The 23,588-nt window shown below is 41.5% G+C and overlaps 1 protein-coding gene across 4 annotated transcripts in view; it reads left to right on the forward strand.

The window, feature by feature from the left end:
- PLAGL1 (PLAG1 like zinc finger 1) overlaps positions 1 to 23,588 on the forward strand; it is a 140,816-nt gene that overhangs the window by 113,555 nt on the left and 3,673 nt on the right. For 3 of the 4 annotated variants that reach the window (XM_023729442.1, XM_023729445.1, XM_004368856.2), the window contains one exon: positions 17,444 to 17,907. In XM_023729442.1, the coding sequence (XP_023585210.1) occupies positions 17,756 to 17,907 (152 nt within the window). In that variant the 5' untranslated portion in view covers positions 17,444 to 17,755. Of the gene's footprint in view, positions 1 to 17,443; positions 17,927 to 23,588 lie in introns of those variants that run through there. The other variant, XM_023729446.1, reaches the window with a different exon arrangement.

Consider the following 23,588-nt stretch of genomic DNA (forward strand, 5'->3'; position numbering starts at 1 on the left):
TTTTTATGGTATTTTAACAATGTTGGTTTAAAAAACTTTACCATTTCCTCTGAGTGCTGTTTTGAATAATTTATGTAAGCAATTTCTTGTGTTTAGTTTTTCTAATCTAGTTGCAGGTAGGACAAAGGACATATATAAATACTTCAGTATCTTCAGTGAGCAAGGTTGTATGAGATATTGAAAATCTTCTAAGTTACAACTTAGGAACTTTATTCCAGCTTTAAAATATATCAGATGATCTAAATGTTTACGACTTTGGCCATCTGGCATATCTGAGACATTTTAAAATTCAGGAGTGGCGGGCCAGTCCAGATAATACTACAGGATTTTAAAGTTTAAAAACAATCATTGTCATCTATTAAAATGCATGATACAGAGCTGTTCCCTCACCACAGAGAGCTTTCTCGTGCTGCCCCTTGACAGTTACACTTAATTCTTCACACCTGCCCCCCACCCCGCCCTAAACCCTGGCCATCACCAGTCTCTTCTCCAGTTCTGTAATTTTGTTATTTCAAGAATGCTATACAAATGGAAGTGCAGTATGTAACGTTTTGGGATTTTTTTTTTTTCATTTAGCATAATTCCCTTGAGATCCATCCAAGTTGTTGCATGTATCAACCATTCATTCCTTTTTATTGCTGAGTAGTATTCCAGGGGTTGGATGTACCATGGTGTGTTTAGCCATTTACCCACTGAAGAAAATTTGAATTGTTTCCAGGTTTTTTTTACTATTACAAATAAAGCTGCTATGAATATTGATGTATAAAAAAATGCATGAAAAATGGTAAAACATATCCTAGTGCTCTCCACATCATTGGGTATGTGTGTGCTCTTGAAGTGGAAGCTCGGGATACAACATAATGAGGGAACGTTTTTCTAGCTTCATTCACTAAAGATGTGGAAGAGCTCTCCTTAGAGGTCTGAGTCCTCAGACAAAATCCTGAGAGGACTCCGTGGCCGCCTCACAGCTGATATTTCCTGTTACAAGTAGGTGCGCGATCAGTGGTAGCTTATTAAAATAATTTCTAGCTGGACATGTTTATTAATAATTACATAATAAAATTAGGGAAGGACATGGGGTTCTAGGTACTCCAAAAAGGTTCCTGTGGAGAATAAATATATTTCTCCCTCAAGCTGCAAAGTACCTTTAACAAAATACCTTTTAGCTTTTTCTTTTAAAAGCATCAGTACAGTATTTGAAAATCTTTTCTTGTAGAAGAAAAGGCACCTGGTTAGTCGTGCGTGAAAACCCTACATTTCAGGGAATCAGGTGATACAATAGCAACTTTTCATAGTCTCTGCAGTCCCCATCCACAACTCCAGTAATACCTGTAGATATATGGAAATTTTTGTTGACAACCCCATCAGTTAAAAGGCTTTAAATCTGCCCTTGACTGCACTCTAAACTCATGTATATAGGAAGATGAGTAGAAGGTTGCTGTTCCTTTGTAGAACATACAAATAATAATAATAATAATAAGCCCAAGGAAGATCGCTGGTCACATACCAGTTGTCCTAAGGAATCCAGCTAGGCTGGGTTTATTTGGAAATACTGTAGTCAAAGCGACTGCTGAAGTTCAGTGTCCATGCAGATAGTTGGCTAGGAGGATGGCATGGTATAATGGGAAGAGACTTGGCTTACTTATCTCAGAACACCTGGATTCAGCCTCTCTTCATCATCATCATCATCAATATTGATGGAAGCTAACATTTTGGGGACATTCACTATATACTAGATACTTTGTTGAGAAGAATATATTAGTTGAAGTATCTCATTACTTGGTGTCTATGGGCAAAGTTAAGTCCCCTGAGTCTGTTTCCTTATCTGTTAGATGGGCATAATGGTGCATTTCTACCTCTCTCAGAGGGTTGTGGAATAGAAATTATTAGATAAAATAGCACCAGAGGGCTTGATGAGCTCAACTGAAATAGAATATTGTTTGACTAAATATGATTTTGATTTGTATTGGAATATCATATTGTTACTAAATATTATTTTGATTTATTGAACAAGAAGTTGAAAGTCATCCCAACAGGGCCAGCATATCTACCAGGAATTGCAAAAGGCGCTAACTAATTAGGTTTGGAAGGTGGGGTCAGGGGAATATTGCTGTTGTATCTTCCATTTACAGTATGATTGACATTGGAAGATCCTGGAATGTGTCGGCCCAGTGGTGAGTCTGTGGGCTGAAGGACAGGTAGGGGGTGGCTCACGCACCAGGCGGTGTCTCTTTCAGGAGCTGAACAGGACAAGCCCAAGCAGGACGGGCAGTGGACTCGCTGGGCAGACAGGGAGACATTGCTATAGGCTACTGGGAAGGAGCAGCAAGCATGCAGTGCGGGAAATGCGGGCTCACCGTGAGCAAGGTGCTGGCTTCCAGAAAGATGGGGAGAACAGAAGAGCACGTTGAAGCCGCCTGGGATGGCCTGTGTCTCAGACCACACATGTGGACTGCAAGGATAGCTACTTAGAGCACATTCCTCCTGACTGAGCTGGGTATGGTTGCAGTGGTTTGTTAAACAAACAAAGGACCGAAAGCTATGAATGGGGGAGAGAAAAGACTGAAGGTGAAAAGGAGAGAAGGCCCTGCTCGCCAGTGTGCCCCTCTGTTTAAGCCCCCCCCCACCATTTCCTCACTGCTCCTTTGCCCCTTTCAGAGAAGGCGGTGGGGGGGTTACTTGGGAAAGCTGCCTTGTTTCTTCAGTGCCATTTTCTTTAAAAATGGAAACCTGATGAAATGTTTATCAGTTTTAAGGGGTGGGGAGAATTAAAAGCCAGGATAATCTTAAAGGAGCAGTGATAAGTGTTTTTATGTTTCAAATTAAGTATTTCTGAGTGAACAATTTGCTTTGCATCATTTGAACTTCCTGGAAGTGACGTGGGAAGCCAAAGAGAACATTCCCAGGCTTTGTGCAGTAACCTTGCCTGATAAAATAAGGCATGCTGGCCTCAGGTGGGCAGACATGCTTCTGGGGAAGAGGAGCGAGCTTTAGTACAGGCACAGAACTTCATTTTTCTCACACAGCCATGTACACAGTTTACCGTAAGTTCTGGACACTCACCATTGAAAAAGCTGGAAAGAAAGAGTGTAGTTTGTCATTTAAAACTGCCAATTACATTTGTATCCAGGGAAATCAGATTTGGCTCATGGTGCATAAAAAGAACCATACAGAGTTTCAGAACCAAAAACCAAAACCGAACCCGCTGCCATCGCGTTGATTCCGACTCATAGCGACCCCAGAGGGTTTCCAAGGCTGTAAATCTCTGCAGAAGCAGACTGCCACATCTTTCTCCCACGGAGCCACTGGTAGTTTCGAACTGCCAACCTTTTGGTTAGCAGTTGATCACTTTAACCACAGCACCACCAAAACCCAAAAACCAAACCTGTTGCTGTCGAGTCGATCCCGACTCACAGCAACCCTATAGGACAAAGTAGAACTGCCCCATAGAGTTTCCAGGTTGCTGGCTGGTGGATTCGAACTGCCAACCTTTTGGTTAGCAGCCGTAGCTCTTAACCACTATGCCACCACAGCACCACGAGGGCTCCTTAAATTTGCTATACCCTAAGGGTAACTAGGTTAACCACGGGGGACAGATAAATGATTACTTATAACTTTTTTTTCTCTTTGTAAAGCAACATGTTGATGAAATGTCCTTACTTTCACTGGTTCCCAGCTCCCTATAGGATAAACCCAGATTCCTCTGCCTAGTGCAGGAGACTCTTCATGTCTGGCGCTGCCTTGCCCCCTTCTCCTGTCCAGGTCCGTACACCTGCATACCTGCTGACTAAGCCACGTGTTCCACAGCGCCCTCTACTGTTCATGCCTCTGTGCCTTTCTGTGTTCTCCCCTCTGCCTAAAATAGGCCTGCTCCCTTTTGTCCACCTGTCTATTCCTAGACTCAGCCTAAGTCGTCATTGTCCAAGGGAAAGGCAGAAGTCATCTATAATTCCACTATTCTGAGATGCCCTGCTGACATACTGTTATCCATACTTTCAGTCCTTTTTCATTTATTTAGAGAGATTGCTGTTTTAGGATCACACAGCCCACCCAACTCTTGAGCTTCCTTTCCAGATTTCATACAGCCTTCAAGGCTCTGCCAGGTGATCTTAACTCAGGAATCTGGCTTCACACCGTCCATGAAACTAGATGCTTTTCTTATTTTCTCAGTCTGAGCCTTTGCTGTCACACACTTTGTATGGAGGAACCAGGCTTTTCTTCTTCTGGAATAGTAACCTTATTGGGACAATAGGCCCTGCTGCTAATTAGTTAAGTTCTGGTTCCTACATGCCCTCTACTTGAGTCACAGGATGAGAGCTTAGCGCTGTCAGCTATAGAAGCATACCCTAAAAGGGCCTGAAGGCAAACAACTTGAGGATTTGTTGGGAGGGAGGAGGGGAACGTATTGTCAACTGTCTCAAAGGAATAGCCCCCATGACTGACTTTAATGATTAGAAAATCTTACCGAGGGCTCTTGTCTGGGTTTCAGGGACTGCTCTCTACCCCTTATCCGCACTGTGCTACCTAGAGTCTTCATTAATACCAGTTGGTGTCAAACTGACTCTAACTCATGGTGACCTCATGTGTGCCAGAGTAGAACTGTGCTCCATAGGGTTTTCAGTGGCTAATTTTCTGGAAGTAGATTGCCAGGCCTTTCTTCCAAGATGCTTCTGGGTAGACTCAAACCTCCAGCTTTTAGGTTAGCAGCCAAGCACGTTAACCCTTTGCACCACTCAGGGACTCCTTTTCATTAATAAGCTTCATAAAACAAAGTTCATTCCATTTCGGCTTGAGAACCCATACAGGACTTAACGCTTGCCTCTCCAGATGCATGTACCGTTTTGCTTACTTGCAGATGTTTGCCTTTTTTTTTTCCCCTAAATGTTTATATTTAAAAATATAGTGTGTATTGTGGAGAGAGAAGGAGTGTGGAAGATTTAAGAGAAAGATGTTTCCTTCCCTCCTTTATCCCATATGGGTGTTATGCTGAGTGACCCATCTTGTAGAAGTACTTTGGCCCTATCTGGAGAGTCTTTTGCTGTACAAGCCCCTCTCTTCTACTTTGTACAGATGAGGGGAGGGGAGGTGGGTGTGATTATGGACCTGTTACAGATGAGGCATTTCTACAGTGAGGGATCCCGGCTCTCTGGTCATCAGGGCCTGGGCTGTCCTTTCCCCTTGGATATTGGCTTCTCTCAGTCGTTTATGGCTCTTTGAGGCTCAGATTCCTGTGCTTATGCCTGTTCTGTTTCTTCTCAGGTCTTCCTCCCATTCCTGTTGGCATTCTCTACCTACTTCTACCTTTTCTCTCCCCACTTCCCCTCATTCCACCAGAGTTAGACCCAGAGTTAGTGATTAGTCTTGACTAAGTAGGTTAGATATTATACTTTAATCTCCTAAACAAATTACAACAAAGAAAGATTCTCTTCTGTAAAAAGCACACCTTTCCATAGGAAGTATTGTTTAGCGATTAGGGTCTTATTTGTACTGTCGCCTTCTAGAAGATAGTTTGAAACATCTTACCAAGTTTTTTTGAACCAAGACTTGACTCAGTTCTCATTTTGCTTGTTTTTTTTTTTTTTTAAATCATCATAGACCAATCATAGATTATTTTACCCAAGAGGAACTGGGGGAATTTTGAAGGAGAAAACTTATTCTCTTTCTACCCTCTTCCAAAGTGCAGATTAGAGATCCTAAGGGAATATCCATCTAGCTGCAGTCTGCCATAAAGAAAAAAATTCCTCCTCGCCTCTAGGACTTAAGCTACTTTACTGAACTACTCTGGGGAGGGGGAAAGAAAAGTGGTGATCAAGGGTGATCATTTGAGTTTACTGAGAGGATCTGGGACACCCATGTAGAGCTCCGAGTAATTTATAAAGTCACCAATATAAGCCAGGTTCAGAACGTATTCAGTTCCCTGAAGCCAAAAAGTATCCTTCACTACTATTTAGTCTAGAAGAGTACCTCAGCTCCTCCTCCATGCTGTAGGTCTTCTTGCTGGCCTGAATGCCCATTCCAAAAAAGAACAAACCAAACCCATTGCTGTTGGGTCGATTCCGACTCAGAGCGACTCTATAGGACAGAGTAGAACTGCCCCATAGGGTTTCCAATGAGCTGGCTGGTGGATTCGAACAGCCGACCTTTTGGTTAGCAGCCGAGCTCTTAACCACTGCACCACCAGGGCTCCACAGGCACCAGTAAACTCAGAGTGTCTAAAATTGATTTTTTTTTTTTTTTTGCTGGATTTTTCTTCTGGGTCTCATCCTTGTTTTCCCTCTCTGCCATCACCATCACGCCTTTTCTCTAGTGTAACCTAAATCCTAATCTAATTAATCTATTTACACAGTATCATTTATACTTGCCCTGTTGTTTTATTTTCAAAGCTACCATGATCTTTTCTGAGCTATTGCAGAAGCCTAGATGTTCTCACTACCCTAGTCCCACCACTCTGCAGTATGTCTTGCACATCCCTACCAGAGTTATTGTCAAAAAACATTAATCTTATGATAAGTCCAGTGCTTACAGTGGTTTTCTGTTGCTGAACTCCCTGGTCATCAGGGTCTCGCCGTCCTTTCCCACTTGTAGGTTGTCTTCTCTTCATCTTTTGTGACTCTGTCTGTGGCTCATGTTCCTGCACTTACGCCCATCCCATTGCCTCTTCCCATTCCTGTTGAGACCAAGCTTTATTGGCATTCTCTACCTACTTCAGCCTCTTCTCTCCACGTAGATCTGGAGTTAGTGGCTAACTTGATGAAGTAGGTTAGATATTATCTTCAACCTGCTAAACAAGTTACAGCGAAAAAGCCCACCTTTCCCTGGTAGGATGAGCAGTACGTCCCTGACCCTTTATGGTTTGGTGCCTGCCTGTCTCTCCAACCTGTTTGTCCACTGTGCCCCCCATGTTTGTACCTATCTTCCAGTCATTCTGAACTACTGATTTCCCAGATACCCTGTGTTGATTCATTCTTCTGTGCCTTTTTTTGTGTTTTGTCCCTTAATCTGAAATAGACTACCTCCCCCTTGAACATCTGGTAAGTTTGCAGGCTTAGTTTAAATGTTGCCTTCTCTATGAAACCTTTCTTCATCTCCCAAGGAAGAGATGATCACTACCAGGATGACCATATTCCTTATCCACCTTGAGTTTTAATGACTATTTTAATTTTCATCTTTTTGTGTGTATGGGTTTTTATAGAGCAATTTAATTGTATTATATCTGTTAATACTTAAGTAGCAACATCTTGGAATATATATACCTCCTGCCCATAACTCCAGTCTTGTGTATGGCCTCTTCCCTTTCACTGGCCATTACTTGGTTTCATCTGACTTTTTAATTTTTGCCAATCTGGTTGGTTTAAAAATTAAAATTTATTCCACTGAGAGGAAGGAAAGATAAGTAAAGCATGATGTCAGATGTGATAAGTGTATGACAAAAGAAAAAAAAAGGGGGAAGGGGGCATAAGAAGTGTCAAGTAGGGATGGGGTTTCTACTCCAAGGTTGGTCAGGGAAAACAGTCACGGTGAAGTGAAAATTGGCAAAAACCTGAAGAAGGTGAGAAAAGCAGCAGCCTTGTGGTTATTTGGGGGGAAAACAAGGCAGTGGAAGTTACAGTTGCAATGGGCCTGAGGTAGGAGGGTTCTTGACATGTTTCTAGAAGGGCAAGGAGACCAGTGTGACTGGAGCAGAGTGAATAAAGGGATTGAGATTGAAGAGGTAGCGGGGGGGGGGCCCGGGGGGGGGCTGATCATATAAAGCCTTCTAGGCAATTGTAAGGATTTTGGCTTTTACTTGGAGATAGGAAGCCATTGGCACATCTTGAGAAGTGACATGATCTGATTTACCTTTTAAAAGAAGCATTCTGGTTATTATGTGAATAGACTATGGGAACAAGGGTAGAGTCAAGGAGACCTGGGGGTTTTGTAGTACACCAGGCGAGGGATGATATTTTGGAACAGAATGGTAGCATTGGAGGTGGTAAGAACTAGACCAATTACTGGGTGTACAGTTTTCTGAAAATAAAACCAGCAGAATTTGCTGATGGATTGAAACCCACTGCGCTTGAGTTGATTCTGACTCAGAGCAATCCCATAGGGTTTCCAAGGCTGTAAATCTTTACGAAATTAGACTGCCACGTCTTTCTCCCACGGAGCTGCTGGTAGTTTCGAACTGCCAACCTTTTGGTTAGCAGTCAAGCGCTTTAACTACTGTGGTGGGAATTTGGTAGAAGAGGGGCAGTAGATGACACCAAGGCTTTGGCCTGAGAAACTGGAAGGTAGAGCTGCCGTTATTTAGGTTGGGAAAGCCTACAGATGGAGTAGGTGTGGGGGTGAGGGAAAGACCAGGAGTTTAGTTTGAGATGTTAAATATTCAATTGGAAATGTATGGTAATCAATATAAAACTGAAGTTCAGAACGGAGGTCCAGGCTGTAGATAAAAGATTTTCAGGAATTTTGCTGTAAAGGGGAGTAGATAAACAAAATGGAATGGCAACTGGATGGGGCATGCAGGGTCAAAGTGTTATTGTTGTTGTTTTAAGATGGGGAAAATTATAGTGTATATGATAATGAGTGATCCAGTAGAGCTGGGAAGATTGATGATGCCAGAAAGAGAGGAGAATTACTAGAGGAATGTACTTGAAGTAGGTGAGAGAAGATGAGATCAAAGCCATGGTGGTGGGGTTTACTTAGGTAGAAGCGAAGATAGTCCATGTGTTCTGTCAGGAGGGGAGGCAGAGCACAGGGACACAGATGCAGGTGAGAAGGTAGATGTAATGGTGGAAGCACATGGAAATTTTCTTACAAGTGAAATATTTTTCTCAGTGAAATAGGAAGGTCCTCAGCTGAGAGTGAGGATGGGTGGGAAAGTGTTGATGATTTAAGGAAGAAGGAAAAGCTATAAAATAATCATCTGGAGAGTGGGAAAGGTACATGAAGTAAGACAATGTAGTAGGACTTGTTAGGATTATAGATGCTTCACAGCACTGTTAAATATGGATTCCTCTCTTCGGGCTTGCCTGTTCTTTATCATTTGCGTGGAAATAACAACTAAGAACAATCAGAACAAGTAGGGTTGTAATGTATGGTTTTGGACTTTGAAGGGATGTGCTGTTAGACTGTAGTTTTTGAAGAATCTATCCAAGAAGGTTCATATGTGGCTTCACTGTTTTTCAGTAAATCGGGCCTGACGTAGCTATAGACAAAGTACTAGATTATCTTCCCTGGGAGTGTGCAACTTCTGGGAGTTTAATCCAGTTGATACTTTGCATACTTTATTACCAAAAAAAAAAAAATCCTTTTCAGGGAAATTATTTTTCTGTTTATTACATTCCCATTTCAGAAATAACTTCCATTGTAGGCAAGATAGCATGAGGATTAGGAGCCAAACTAAGAGCCAGACTGGCTGGGTTGAAACCCAACTCTGCTGGCCACGCGTAGTAGGCGCGTGACTGTGAATCTTCCCAATCTCTCTGTGCCTCAGCCACCTCATCTTCATAGATCTTAGTAATTTACACCTAGTCAATTGTGAGGATCTTGGTGAGGACTAAATTAGGTATTAAATGTAAAATACAGTTTAAATACTCAGTGAGTGCTAATATTTCTTCTTTAGCATCCATCATCAGTGTACTTCTAACGTAACCACTGGATTATCAGTACAATCCAAGAGAAGATGTAATATTTTATTTTCTCTAAACTTATTTTTGGCTATAGTTTTCATAATAAGCTTGCTTTTTAACACGATTCTGAGAAACGTATATAAGTTGAATCCAGATGGGACTTATAATTACAGTATCCAAGTAATATACCTAAAGGAATTATTTTGGTTCACTTTTCCAGAGCCCATTTATATAATTTCTTCCTGTTTGTATTCATGAGCTTTTTAAAAAATATAATTTTATTTATTTTGTTGTCAAGAGTATACACAGCAAAACATACACCAATTCAGTGGTTTCTACATGTACCATTTCGTGACACTGATTACATTCATTCAGTTATGTAACCATTCTCACCCTCCTTTTCTCAGTTGTTCCTCCCCATTTACATAAATTCACTGCCCCCTAAGGTTCCTGTCTAACCTTTGAAGTTATTAGCAATTTGATCCTATATAGGTAGTTCTTAAAAAAGCATACTGCTCAAGGCAGACATCTTTTACTAGTTAAGCTAAACTGTTGTTTGGTTTTAAGAAGACATCAGGAGATATTTTTGGTTTAAGGTTTAAAGATTATCTCAGGGCAATAGTTTCAGGGGTTCATCCAACGTTCATGGCTCCAGGAAGTCTGGAGTCCAATTTATGTGCTTTTAACAACAAAAATGGACCAGAAAAAATTGAACACATTCAAGATCTTAAGTTTATTTTGATAATATATGCAAACATTATACAAAAATGTTTTTTGAATTTTATTAGCACTATTTGAAGTTAACTTTTATTTTTATTGAAGTTGTATCTGTACACTGTTTAATGTCACATAGTTTAACAAGGCTTATTCCAAAAGAAGTAGCTACCTCCCCCGACACACACACATGCCCTCTTCTCAAATTATTGTTCTTGTGTACCATTGAGATGATTCTGACTCATAGCGACTGCATAGCCCTGGTGGCGCAATTGTTAAGTGCTTGGCTACTAACCGACCAGTTGGTAGTTCCAGCTGCTCTGCAGGAGAAAAGACCTGGTGATCTGCTCCCATGAAGATTACAGCCTAGAAAACCTTATGGGGCAGTTCTACTCTGTCCTGTAGGGTCGCTACGAGTCTCCTCAAATAGACAACCTAGTTTAACTCTTTTGTTGTATAACTCCACATTGCTAAATGGCAGGTTTAACTACTTACTGATTTTAAGTTTTAGGTTTTACCTGATGACTTCCCATCTGGAAATGAAAATTTAGATTTCTTATTCTTCTGTGTACACACATACACACATGGCTTGTCAACAAGGGTTTCCATGTAGGGCAATGCAGGTGAATCCTTGGGGAACCCGCATTTGTCCTTGTCTGTAGGGCCGGTCAGCTTCCCCAGGGAAGAGTCCTCCAGTCTCTTGCCCTGGAGGGTACAGGCCTGGTTACCAGTGTTCTGAGAGCCGACTAGGGGACGTATGTAAACTTGCACTTAATTTGCCCTGTTTGAGTATGATACCCCCACCCAGGCCCTCTACAGAAAGGAAGCATCCAGACTTGTATTGGGAGGGGGATGGGAGCAGGTGTTGTCCTGCAGAGAGTTGGGGAGGGGTCAGGAGAGCCAACTGCTTCAGACTTTTAACTGCTCTTCCTGAGTTTATACCCACTTTCATCCCCACTTCCACAGGAACCTAGTGCCACAGTTTTCTGAGACTTTTGGGAGGGCTCTGCAAGGTAATTAGGTTGCTTCATAAGCCTGTCTCCTTATTGGCTTAGAATTCAGCTTTCTTGGGACTGCTGTCAGTTATGCTTGTTTACCTGCTTTCCTGCTTCTAAAATTTTGGTGCCGTTTTCTCCTTTTTTGTCATTTTAGTACGTGTTTTTGAAAAATCTCAATACTGTTTTAATAGAGTTTCAGGAGAGTCTGGGGCTGTCTGCTATTCAATTTGGCACCTTTAAGCAGATATTACTCACACTATTTGTAAACAAAAGGTTAGCACCCAGTTTTTTCTCGATTTTTCTAAGTTTAGTGTGTAAGTTCAATGTTCTCATAATGTGGTATAATCAACAGGGACAGCTTTCTCTATAATATACTCTCTGAATAGCAGATGAGGAGTTCACTCTGGCTTTCGTATTTTTGGTCTTATTTCTAAGAATATGAGCGCTTAGGCCCTGGGTTAACAAAGTGAAGCTTCTCATGATGACAGTTTAAAAGGGCCCATAGGCAACATACCTGGCTGCAGAGCAGGCACTGTGGGAGTGCCCTCCCCACAGCAGCACAGAGAGCAGGACCAGTCAATACTTCCACAAACGAGCAAAAACTGTGGCTGACTTGTTTCAGACACGCTAAGGTGATGTCTAGTTGACTGTTGAATAAACAGTTTAGGAGGGACTACAGAAGAACCTTTGTTGGAAGATTCTCACCAGACACATTTTTCTGTTTCCCAATTTAGCCGTGATTTTTAGTCACCTACTTTTATCTCTACCACAACCTCCTGAGCCGAAGGCACTGGTATTTCTCACCTGTACTGATCGCTTCTTCAGTGGTCTGCCAGACTCACCACCTCACCACAGAGAAGAGGAGCTCATTCCTCTGTCTGGAAGTGACAGAAAAAAGTAGGGGTTTGCCAGGTGGACAGGGGGTAGAGGGACATTCCAGGAAGTGAATCATAGAAACATGAGAGACTATGGCACATTAAGGAAATAGCAAGTGAATTGATTTGCGGCGTTGGTTGCCTTTGGGCTATAGTGGGAGGGAGGGCTGCAAGTGACAAGCCTTTTGGCCCTTCCTAAAGAGTTCCTCTCAGGCAGGTGTCCTCTTCCAGGTGATAGATCAGCTCAGATGTTAGTGGATTTTAATGATAATGGCATGGTAGTTTATTCCAGATGTACATATTTTAATAGAAGAGTTTTAAAGATCTGAGATTGTGAAGGCAGCTAGCTCTTTAGTTATAGGTAGGTCTTTCTTACCTAACAGGAGCTTTTAAATGATCATCAGTACCAGTATTTGAAATGAAATTGGTTGTTTACTGCTTGAATTTCAGAAGGTTATGATTATAGAACCTTTTTATTTTTACTTTAACCTGATAAAATGCAGTAATTGAGGCAAAAAATATATGGCCTGTGGATTAGGAAATATCAGTGACTTTGTGAAGTATCAAACTGAAATGATAGCATCAAGAGGGATTTTTTTTTCCGCGTTTTTTTAACCTCAGTCAGTGTCCTTTAACCTGTTTGAATTTTGGACCCCTTAAAACATCTGAAGAGAGCCATGGTCCCTCTCCCCATAAGAGCTCCCACACACACATAACGTTATTTGGCACAGAATTTCAGAGAATTCACAGGGGCCGTGAAGCCCAGCCGTGGACCGTGAAGCCCAGCCATGGGCCGTGAAGCCCAACCATAGGCTGTGAAGCCCAGCCATGGGACCTGAAGCCCAACCATGGGCCCTGAAGCCCAACCATGAGCCCTAAAGCCCAACCATGGGCCCCACCTATGAGCCCCTGCTCTAAATTATAAAACTGACAACCTACTCACAGCTGTCTGGTAATGGACACATCAGAGTCTCCCATTTGTAATTTTCAACTAAGTTAGTCCAGCACCATAAGCATCTTTTTCTCTCATTAAACGTATGATGGGAGCCAGTTCTCCTAATATTGTACTCACTCATGCTTAGCATCTAACATTTTATAATGCATGTGCATAAGAAACAGTAACAACAAACTGGAGGTTCTGGGTGTCTTATTTCTCCTGCTGACATTTCTGAGTAGCTTTTTAATTGGATGACTTGCTACCAAGGTCCTTCAAAGAACTGTTACTGAGAAAAAACACCCTAAGAGCTTCCTAGAGCCAAATAAGTAATGAATTTTCACCCAGCCTGCTCCATGATTGGCTATTTCTTATTTTGTGAGTGTGAGAAGAAACAGAACCTTGCCAGAGGCTCTTTTAAAATTGGCCTTAACACATTCATATAAAAGCAATCCCAGGTTTTAGAGTATGTGAGAGAGATGTTCAGAGTAGAACCTCCTTCTTATCCACAGTAGTCAATGTGGAAAGTGATGAATGGAGTCAAAAAAAGAACTAGAGTACCATATTGGAAAACTAAGAATGGAAATTCAATTTCCTCTCAGAAATTGGCCTTGCATTATGTCACTGGGGACAATGGTAATAGAAGCTAGAAGTCAGAGTTTATTTCAGTAATGTCGTAAGACATTTGTCTCCCATTAGATGATTATGTTACATGGTATTGGGGAAGTCCTGGAGCTACACTTGTGCTCTGACCTCTGCTTCCACCATCGTATACCACCAGCCCCCAGGGAGCACAGCCCTTCCTGGCTGTTGCCATATATATATATACCATATATATATGTTCATATTCCAATCTGATCCTCTCTCAGCCCCAAAATAATCAGCACAAACAGAATGAAGCAGATGGCACAAGCCTGCCTTGGCATACTGGCAGATCTATATCACTCACTCAGTATTTTTAGAATCAGGGGGATTGAAAATTATGTCCTGAGATGTTTTGAGGAAAGACTTACTATCTTTCCAGCATGACAGGTGTTGAACTGTTACCATGTTTAAGACTCAGATGCAAACTCTATGTCAAGTCACAGAACAGACTAGCATCAGGACCATCCCTCTGTTGGTTTTCTGTTTGGGTTGTTGGTGGATTGCCAGATGATATAGATAAAGTAATCATAAGTCTGTTTTAAGGATGTGGGCAAGAAAGTGCATCTGGTTTCAACCAAAGATTGGAATCATCAGCAGACAGCCAGCACCAGTCAAATACATGGTGATGTGAGTTGTATGTATCCATGGTTTATTTTTTAAAGATAGTTAAGCTTTGATCCTTGGCCACAAAGAATTTACAGTCTGTTGGGAAAGACAGAGTTATTTTCCTTGAAGTATGTGGTTATAGCATGAAAACAATGCAAATATTTGTCTTCTAAGGTCCATGTTTTGTGAAAGACAGTACAGTGATTGGAATGTTATCACTGTTTGTGATTTTGAGTTCATTAAAAAAACTAACTGAAGAAATTAAAGAGTGTTCACTGTCATGTAAGTTCAGCATTTGAGTACCAACTTTGCATTTAATGTTGGGCTAGGTGTATTTAACACACAGGCCCAAAACACAACAAGATGAAGTCTTGGGAAATGACATTCAGGAAATAAGTGAAATAAGTATAAAAATGTTTTAGAGACTTTTTTTTTTTTTTTGGTCTTTGAAAGTTAGGTGGGGGATGAAGAGTTGAAGTGGAAGGAGATATGTCTCACCTGTAAACATACCTAAAAAAATAAATAAATAAATAAACAAACTAAACCAAACCCATTGGTGTTGAGTCAATTTCGACTCCTAACAACCCTATAGGACAGAGTAGAACTGCGCCATTGGGTTTCCAAGGAGCAGCTGGTGGATTCAAACCGCTGACTTTTTGGTTAGCATCTGCGCTTTTAAACATTGTGCCATCAGGCCTCCTTAAACATACCTGGCCGTGCCTAAAACTTTGATTATACCCACCATCTTTGAAGGTTCGAGAGAGACGTAGATGTGATGATGCCCATGACTCTTGGACCTTTGAATCTAGGGAAGAAGTGACTGGAACGGTAGACCTAGGAAAACTGTATTCAGTGCCAAGGAGCGGTCTATTTTTGAATAAATCTTATTTTCCCTTTGTACTCTTGGTGTGTTGGTAAGCAGTCAGTCAGGGTTTACATCTGTTGAACGCAGGCTTTTTTCTTGGAACTTTCATGTCCTCTTCTGCACGTGTGAGCATGTGTATTATTCACACTACTGGTTCCTTCCAGTATGATTAATTGGTGGCATAGTATACATAGAGACCATGTGTCTTTTTTCCATTACATCCATAGATAAATTGGTTAGAACCATGGGCTAATGTACAGCTAATGGTTTCTGCTTTTAATCCTCATGATTAAAATATTTTCATGCTGGGTTTTTGGGTTTTTTTTACATCGTGTTTTCAGATCCATTTTGTTTCAGTTGATTGTTACCAACAACTCTTTTAGTTTCAGTTGATTGTCACCAACAACTCTTTTACATAGATCAGGTGGATATCACAAATGAGGAAATTGAAACTCAGGACATAGCTAACAAATGGGTAAGCTGGAATTTGAACTGGGGAATGTTTCCACTGTCATGAACTCTGACCAGACACCAAAAACATCTGAGGCAGGAGATGAGAAACACTAGAAGTTTCCTGCAAATTTTTGCCTGTTAGAAAAGGAATTTATGTTTGTCTAGATACATGTGCTGTGTACTGGTGTATTTAAAGATGCTTGAAATATTACAATGAAACTTCATCTAGCTAGAGCCAAGCTTTCTGGAATAGTGCTGATCTGAAAGTAACTGAAAAGGCAAGTCAAAATTAACTTTAACGATTAAGAGGAACTCTAAAGACTTAGCAATACGTGAATGGCTGCAGAGAACAGAAGCCTTAAAGTTTTGCTGTGATGGGTCCGTTTACCATGAATGTCCTGATTACTTGACAGTGTTCAGCAAAGGCTGGCCTGAGTACAAAAGCTACACACACGTGCTTTGTGTGAGCATATAGCACTCTTTTTTTTTTTTTTTTTTAAGTTATGGCACTTGGAAGGTTAGCATCTACCCACCTGAAAAATTGCATTAAAATAGCACATTTCCACTAAATTGTAGGTAGTCAGGGTTTTATTGCATTAATTCTTATGGTGCCTCAGACAGGTAAGGCTCCTCAAATGACAGCCCATTGGTAGCAAAAGAACCTGGTTTTTGGAGATGTTGGCTGGGTAGGAAGGGTGAGAAAGATTTGGGTTTTGGACAGATTGAGTTTGAGGAGACAGCTGGCCCACCTCTACAGGTAGTTGGGTTGGCTCTCCAGGGCAGGACTGGGGTTGAAGAAATGTCCCTAAGCAAAGGGCAGAGAGATTTGGAGAACACTTTATTAGAGGATGGTACCTACAGTACTAAATGTGGCCTGAGGTTTTGCCTGGCCACAGTTTAATTTCTGTGGAAATACTTTGTCTCTTTTCTAAAGGCGTTATGTCAGTACAACTAGGCTAGCTCTACTCACATTCAGTTTATATCAGTCTTTCTGTGTAGTAATCTTAAACAAATTAACTTTGATGTATACAAATGAATTCTTTTCAACCACTGGAAGTTTAAACAGGTGTGATAACTTGTGCTAACAATGAGTGAAGAGGAAAAACCTATGGTTTGAATAAAAAACCAGTTGCCGTCAAGTCCATTCCAACTCATGGCAGCCCCACGTGTGTCAGAGTAGAACTCCTCCATAGGGTTTTCAACGGCTGATTTTTTGGAAGTAGATCACTAGGCCTTTCTTCTGAGGTACTTCTGGATGGACTTGAACCTCTAACCTTTTGGTTAGCAGCAAGCGTTTAACTGTTTGAACCACCCCACCCAGGGACTCCCATGGTTTGAATAAGCGGGGTTGGGGGGCGGGGTTGGTTTATATACCAGTAAAACACTCAAACACACCGGGGGAGTTTTCCTTTTTTTTTCCTCCTCTGAATCAGTCAAGTGAGCCTCACCCTGACCTGAAGTTGTGGTTTGAAGTAGATAATACGGAGTACACGGAAACAGCCGTCTTTATCACAAAAGAAAGTGTGCTCACCCACCATCAGAACACTGTGTGCTTGGCTGCTTGCCACTTAGGAGAAGCCCAGACAGGTGGATTGATATGTGCAGAAGGCCCTCTTACGAGAGGGACACAGGGAGGGTGGAGAATTGTGCTGTTAGAACCATGTTGATTCTGGCTCATTGATTCTGAAAAGCACTGTTTTCAAATGGCTAATGCAAGAAAACTGTTCCTCTTCTCTTCACAGACAGCCTGGTGATCCTGGATATGCCCCAGCTCTAGTGATGCAGGTTACCTTTCTGCTCCTGGGATTACATCTGTGCCTCAGACTTTTCCCCCCAGCTTGAGACCGCTTATAAACTGGGATGTGGAAACCCAGGAAGCACAGCTAGTGGCAACTGAGAGAGCCACGTCTGGGTAGAGCCAGGCCCGGACCACAATGCTGCCTCTGCCCTGGTCTGGAGTTGAGCTGCAGTGGCTCGGCTGATGCACCCAGCACCAGGCCCTCGTTTGTGCTTAAATGGCGCATCTGAAAAGAAAGGTGTGAGCAGCAAAGCCCATGGCCACCTACCCCTGCCGATTATGTGGCAAGACATTCCTCACCCTGGAGAAGTATACCATTCATACTTATTCCCACTCCAGGGAGCGGCCTTACAAGTGTTTGCAGCCTGACTGTGGCAAAGCCTTCGTTTCCAGATATAAGTTAATGAGGTGAGAGGCTTCAGAAAAGGTATGAGCTTTTGTACACTGGATCTTACACACACCTTTAAATGGCTTTGCTAACCCTCAGACCAAGCCCTGCAAGGGGAAGGGGAGTGGGCTATGGATCCATTCTTAGCTGTACCTCCAGTGATTGCTGTGGTTCTGTATTCACTAGGTATGTGACAATTTTGCTGTGCAGTGGCAGTTCATTCTTTCAACAAATATTTCTTGTGCACCTAGAATATGCCAGGATTCAGGACGGAACGATAAAAAGACTCATGACAGGAGAAACACATCCAAACTCAATTAAAATGCAACCCAAGTGCCAGGACACAGCTAGACAGGTGGAGGACAGTGTTTTTTGAGTGCTCAGTGAGAGCTGGGAAGGCTTTTCGGAAAGGGACCATCTTAAGCTGTGAGATAAAGAAAAGGGCTTAGAGAAGGAGGTGTGGGACAAAGAACTAAGTTTGGCCTTTTGTATCTGGTTTCTGAAAACGGCCTGAACAATTAAGATGTTCTTTGTCTTTCTAAAGTAGCCAGGCCAGTAGGGGCTACGCAGGAGGGGGCAGATGCAGTCAGGTGTATTCACTGATTGGATCCATGGTAACTATGCATTAAGGCTTCAGTCATGCATATTCATTGAGGACCCAAAGACTAGGGGACCCTGGATCTTGGAGCTTCTTTTTTTGGGCTTCCTGGAGTGATAAGAACATCCATACGTGGGAGAGGGTGGCACATCCCTGGGGATAATGTAAGCCTCGTGCTAGGACCTCTCTCACACCTTACCTGATGCTTCTCTATGCTTATGTTCCCTTTCTGGTTATAATAAATGGGTAACAGTAAGTATAGGTAAGAGTTTCCGTGAGTTCTGTAAGTCATTCTAGCGAATTATTAAACCCACCGGGGGCAGTGAGAGCTAGCAGAGAGGCTGGCATTTCCTGTTTGGCAGGAGCTGGAAGGACAGAGTCCTAACTTGCGGAGACGGAGCTCTGGGTGGTTATAGGGTCAGAGAGAGAAAGTGCCATGTAGGTGGCTGGTGTCAGAATGATGGAAGTGAGCAAGTGGGGATAGGAGGTCTCATCACATTTCTGGAAAGTAGCCTTATGTTGGCTGTTATTCACACAGGAGGTTCAAGGCAAGCCATAAGCCCTGGCCTTAAAGAGGACATGTACAGAGGTTAGTATGGGGGGAGGGCTCTGGACGAGCAGCAGGGGTGAGGCTGAAAATGTAGATAGAGAAGTAGCTCATTAACAGGCCTTATCCACTGGCCTAAAGAGTGTGTTTTTATTATGTCTAAGTAGAAAAGTAACATGATTTGATTGGGATGTTAGAAAGATGGCTGTGATAGAATTGGAGAGGAGAGAGGAGACAAGTAGACCAATATGAAATCTGTTCTAATAGTCCAGCCCTGACAGTGAGGACGGAGAGGAGAGGACACCTCCAAGTGTAAACTTTTGCAGCACTTTCTCGACTGGGGTCTAGAAGCCACCTTTATAGATGGAGTTCAGTGGGGTAGGCAGATGTTCAGTGTGTGCATTTCATCAGATTTCAAAGGCATCCATGATGCCCCAGTGGACAGAAACCACTGTTTTTAGCACATGTGTCCTTTAATAGTACATTTAGTCTAAATTATTTGAGTGCCTGTCAGGTACTCACTTCCTTTACAAGGGAAATGAATATGAGAGATGTAGCCTCTGCCACCAAAGGATTTTTATATCATAGGACAAATACACACATGAGATAGAGGCGTGGCCTAATGGCCTAATGGCCTGATGGACAGTGAATGCTGCAGGTGTGGTACCCTCAGAGCCACACACAAGAACTCCCACTAATGTGCACTTCCTTTGACATCTGGTTAAAGAAAATAAGCCATTTGTCTCTAATCTTCTTAAAACTAACTTTCAGACCACTCACATATGGATGCACATGTGAGAGTCAAAACTAAGAATTTCCATCTCATTGGTATTACTATGGAGCACATTATTATTATATCTTTTTGAGTGTCCCTAGAGGAAGGCCCTTAAGAATACAGTATCATAGATATAGTTTATTTTAAAAATAAGCATGTAACTACATAGGTATTAAAATTCACGCGCGTTCTGTATATAGGCTGGTCTCTAGTCGCCATAAATACAAGTATTGTGTGCCTACTTTGTGCACCAGTTTTGTTGCAGATGCTTCCTGTTTAGCTTCAAGCTTATGTGTATAGGGTAATATCGAAAGTGGTGTTTGTTGCATTTAAGCCACAATGAGGATATAATAACTGGATAAAGACTGAAACGCATACATGAGAGAAGTATTTAAAGACAGTAGAACTAACAGATGTTGGGAATGACTAGCATTAGGTGGGATGTCTGTAGTAAACAGCACTGAAGATGTCTGAAGGAATCTGTAGGAGGTGGTAGTTCTAAGCAAAGAAAATGATTTACTCAGTTAAGTGTAAAGTGGGGCAAAAAAGAGAAGCAATGTAGTTTATGCAAGAACTGCCTTCACTGCTACCAACATTTCTTGCCTCTCTTACCCATAGCAGTGACCTGATAAAAGAATGGAAGGAGTGGCAAGATGGCAGATGCTTCAGGTTTTGCTTTAAAAAAAAAAAGATAGGGTGGGTGGCTTGGCATCCCATTTCCCATCAGTTGCAATATGAGCTCCATTTTCTAGTTCAGATGTAGAAGGAGAAAATAACTGACTTGCTTAACTAGAGAAGAGAACATGCCTTCCCATTCAACAACCAATGAAACCAGTTAGGTGGAGACAGCAAAGGGCAAGAATAGATGATCTGGCAAGGCAGATTGAAGTCTGTGGTTGGCAATCAGTGTGAGCAATGGCCTGTGAAGAATTCTGAGATCACTGGTATGATTTAGATGATTCCCAAAGATGGTGGTATTTGACGCTGGCACAGTGGCTGCAACAACAGGCTCAAGCATAACAATGATTGTGAGGATGGCACAGGACCAGGCAGCATTTCGTTGTTGTACATAGGGTAGGGTCACTATGGGTCGGAACCAACTTGATGGCACATAACAACAACAAGACTGACATTGGTGGTTTTAGTTAAGGAGAAAAGTTGAGGGAAGAAAAACTGTTGAAATAATTTCAGACATAAAGTGACCACGTTGTTCTATATGATTTACTTAGTTATTACAATGAGCCTTTTTAAAGTTTTAGGATGACTCTCAAGGTTTCCTTATATCATTAAGTTTTTAAAAAATTGACATGGAGTTCAGATTTTAGGACTTCAGTGAAACTAGAATAGAGATGGAATCATGATGGCTTTCCAAAATTAATTTGTGGTTTACAAATATAAATATAAAATAGCTATTTTGAAATTCTGTCAGTTTGTCATACTGTAGGGGCTTGCATGATGCTGAAGCTATGCCACCAGTATTCAAATGCCACCAGGGTTACCCATGGTGGACAGGTTCCAGCTGAGCTTCCAGACTAAGACAGGCTAGGAAGAAGGACTTGGTGGTCTACTTCTGAAAAAAATTAGCCAGTGAAAACATTATGAATAGCAGTGGAACATCGTCTGATATAGTGCCTGAAGTTGAGCCCTTCAGGTTGTGGAGGGCACCCCAACTATGGCTAGGGAAGAGTTGACCTTAATGACGTGGGTAGAGTCAAGCTTTTGAGACCTTCATTTGCTGATGTAGTACATCTCAAAATAAAAAGAAAAAGTTGCAAACATGCATTAATAATTGGAATGTGGATTGTATGAAGTATGAATCTAGGAAAATTGGAGATTGTCAGAAATGAAATGGAATGCATAAAGATCGATCAATATCCTAGGCATTAGTGAGCTGAAATGGACTGACATTGGCCATTTTGAATCGGACAATCGTATGGTCTACTATGCCAGGAATGACAGTTTGAAGAGGAATGGTGTTGCATTCGTCAAAAAGAACATTTCAAGATCTAAAGTACAACGCTGTCAGTGATAGGATAATATCCATACGCCTACAAAGAAGACCAGTTAATACCACCAGTTAATACCACTATTATTCAAATTTATGCACCAACCACTAAGACAAAAGATAAAGAAATTAAAGATTTTTACTAACATCTGCTGTCTAAAATTGATCAAACATGCAATCAAGATGTGTTGATAATTACTAGTGATTGGAATGTAAAAGTTGGAAACAAAGATCAGTAATTGGAAAATATGGCCTTGGTGATAGAAACGATGCTGGAGATTGCATGATAGAATTTTGCAAGACCAACGACTTCTTCATTGCAAATACTGTTTTTTCACCAATATAAATGGACACTATACACATAGACTTCACCAGATGGAATACACAGGAATCAAATTGACTGCATCTGTGGAAAGAGATAATGGAAAAGCTCAATATCATCAGTCAAAACAAGGCTAGGGCCCGACTGTGGAACAGACCATCAATTGCTCAAATGCAAGTTCAAATTGAAGCTGAAGAAAATTAGAACAAGTCCGTAAGAGCCAAAGTTCAACCTTGAATATATCCCACCTGAATTTTGAGACCATCTCAAGAATAGATTTGACACATTGAACACTAATGACCAAAGACCAGACAAGTTGTCCTTGATGTCATTCCACATCACACATGAAGAAAGCAAGAGGTCATTAAAAGACAGGAAAGAAAGAAAAGAGCAAAATGGATGTCAGAAGAGACTCTGAAACTTGCTTTCGAATGTAGAGTAGCTAAAGCAAATAGAAGAAATAAAAAGGAAAAGAGCTGAACAGAAGATTTCAAAGTGCAGCTCAGGAAGACGAAGCAAAGTATTATAATGACATGTGCAAAGACCTGGAGTTAGAAAACCAAAAGGGAAGAACATGCTCAGCATTTCTCAAACTGAAAGAACTAAAGAAAAAATTAAAGCCTCAAATTGTAATATTGAAGGATTCTGTGGGCAAAATACTGAATGATGCAGGAAGCATCAAAAGAAGATGGAAGGAATACACAGAATCACTATACCAAAAATAATTGGTTGACTTCAACCATTTCAGAAGGTAGCATACGATCAAGAACCGATCGTACTGCAGGAAGAAGTCCTAGCTGCACTGAAGACACTGGTGAAAAACAAGGCTCCGGGAATTGACTGAATACCAAATTGAGATGTTTCAACAAATGGATGCAGTGCTGGAAGTGCTCACTCATCTATGCCAAGAAATTTGGAAGACAGCTACCTGGCCAACTGACTGGAAGAGATCCATATTTATGCCTATTCCCAAGAAAGGTGATACAACAGAATGTGGAAATTATCAAATGATATTATTAGTATCACACACAAGTAAAATTTTGCTGAAGATCAGTCAAAGGCAGTTACAGTGGGACATCAACAGGGAAATGCCAGAAATTCAAGCCAGATTCAGAAGAGGAAGTAGAATGAGAGGTATCATTGCTAACATCAGATGGATCATGGCTGGAAGCAGAGAATACCAGAAAGATGTTTACCTGTATTTCATTCATTGACTATGCAAAGGCACTTGACTGTGTGGATCATAACAAATTATGGGTAACATTGGGAAGAGTAAGAATTCCTGAACACTTAATTATGCTCATGAGGAACCTGTACGTAGACCAAGAGGCAGTCAGTCGTTCAGACAGAACAAGAGGATAGTGAGTGGTTTAAAATTAGGAAAAGTGTGTGGTCAGGGTTGTATCCTTTCACTGTACTTAGTCAATCTGTATGCTGAGGAAATAATCTGAGAA

The sequence above is a fragment of the Trichechus manatus genome, unplaced genomic scaffold (genome assembly GCF_000243295.1).
Source record: "Trichechus manatus latirostris isolate Lorelei unplaced genomic scaffold, TriManLat1.0 scaffold00002, whole genome shotgun sequence".
In the NCBI taxonomy this organism is placed as follows: Eukaryota; Metazoa; Chordata; class Mammalia; order Sirenia; family Trichechidae; genus Trichechus; species Trichechus manatus.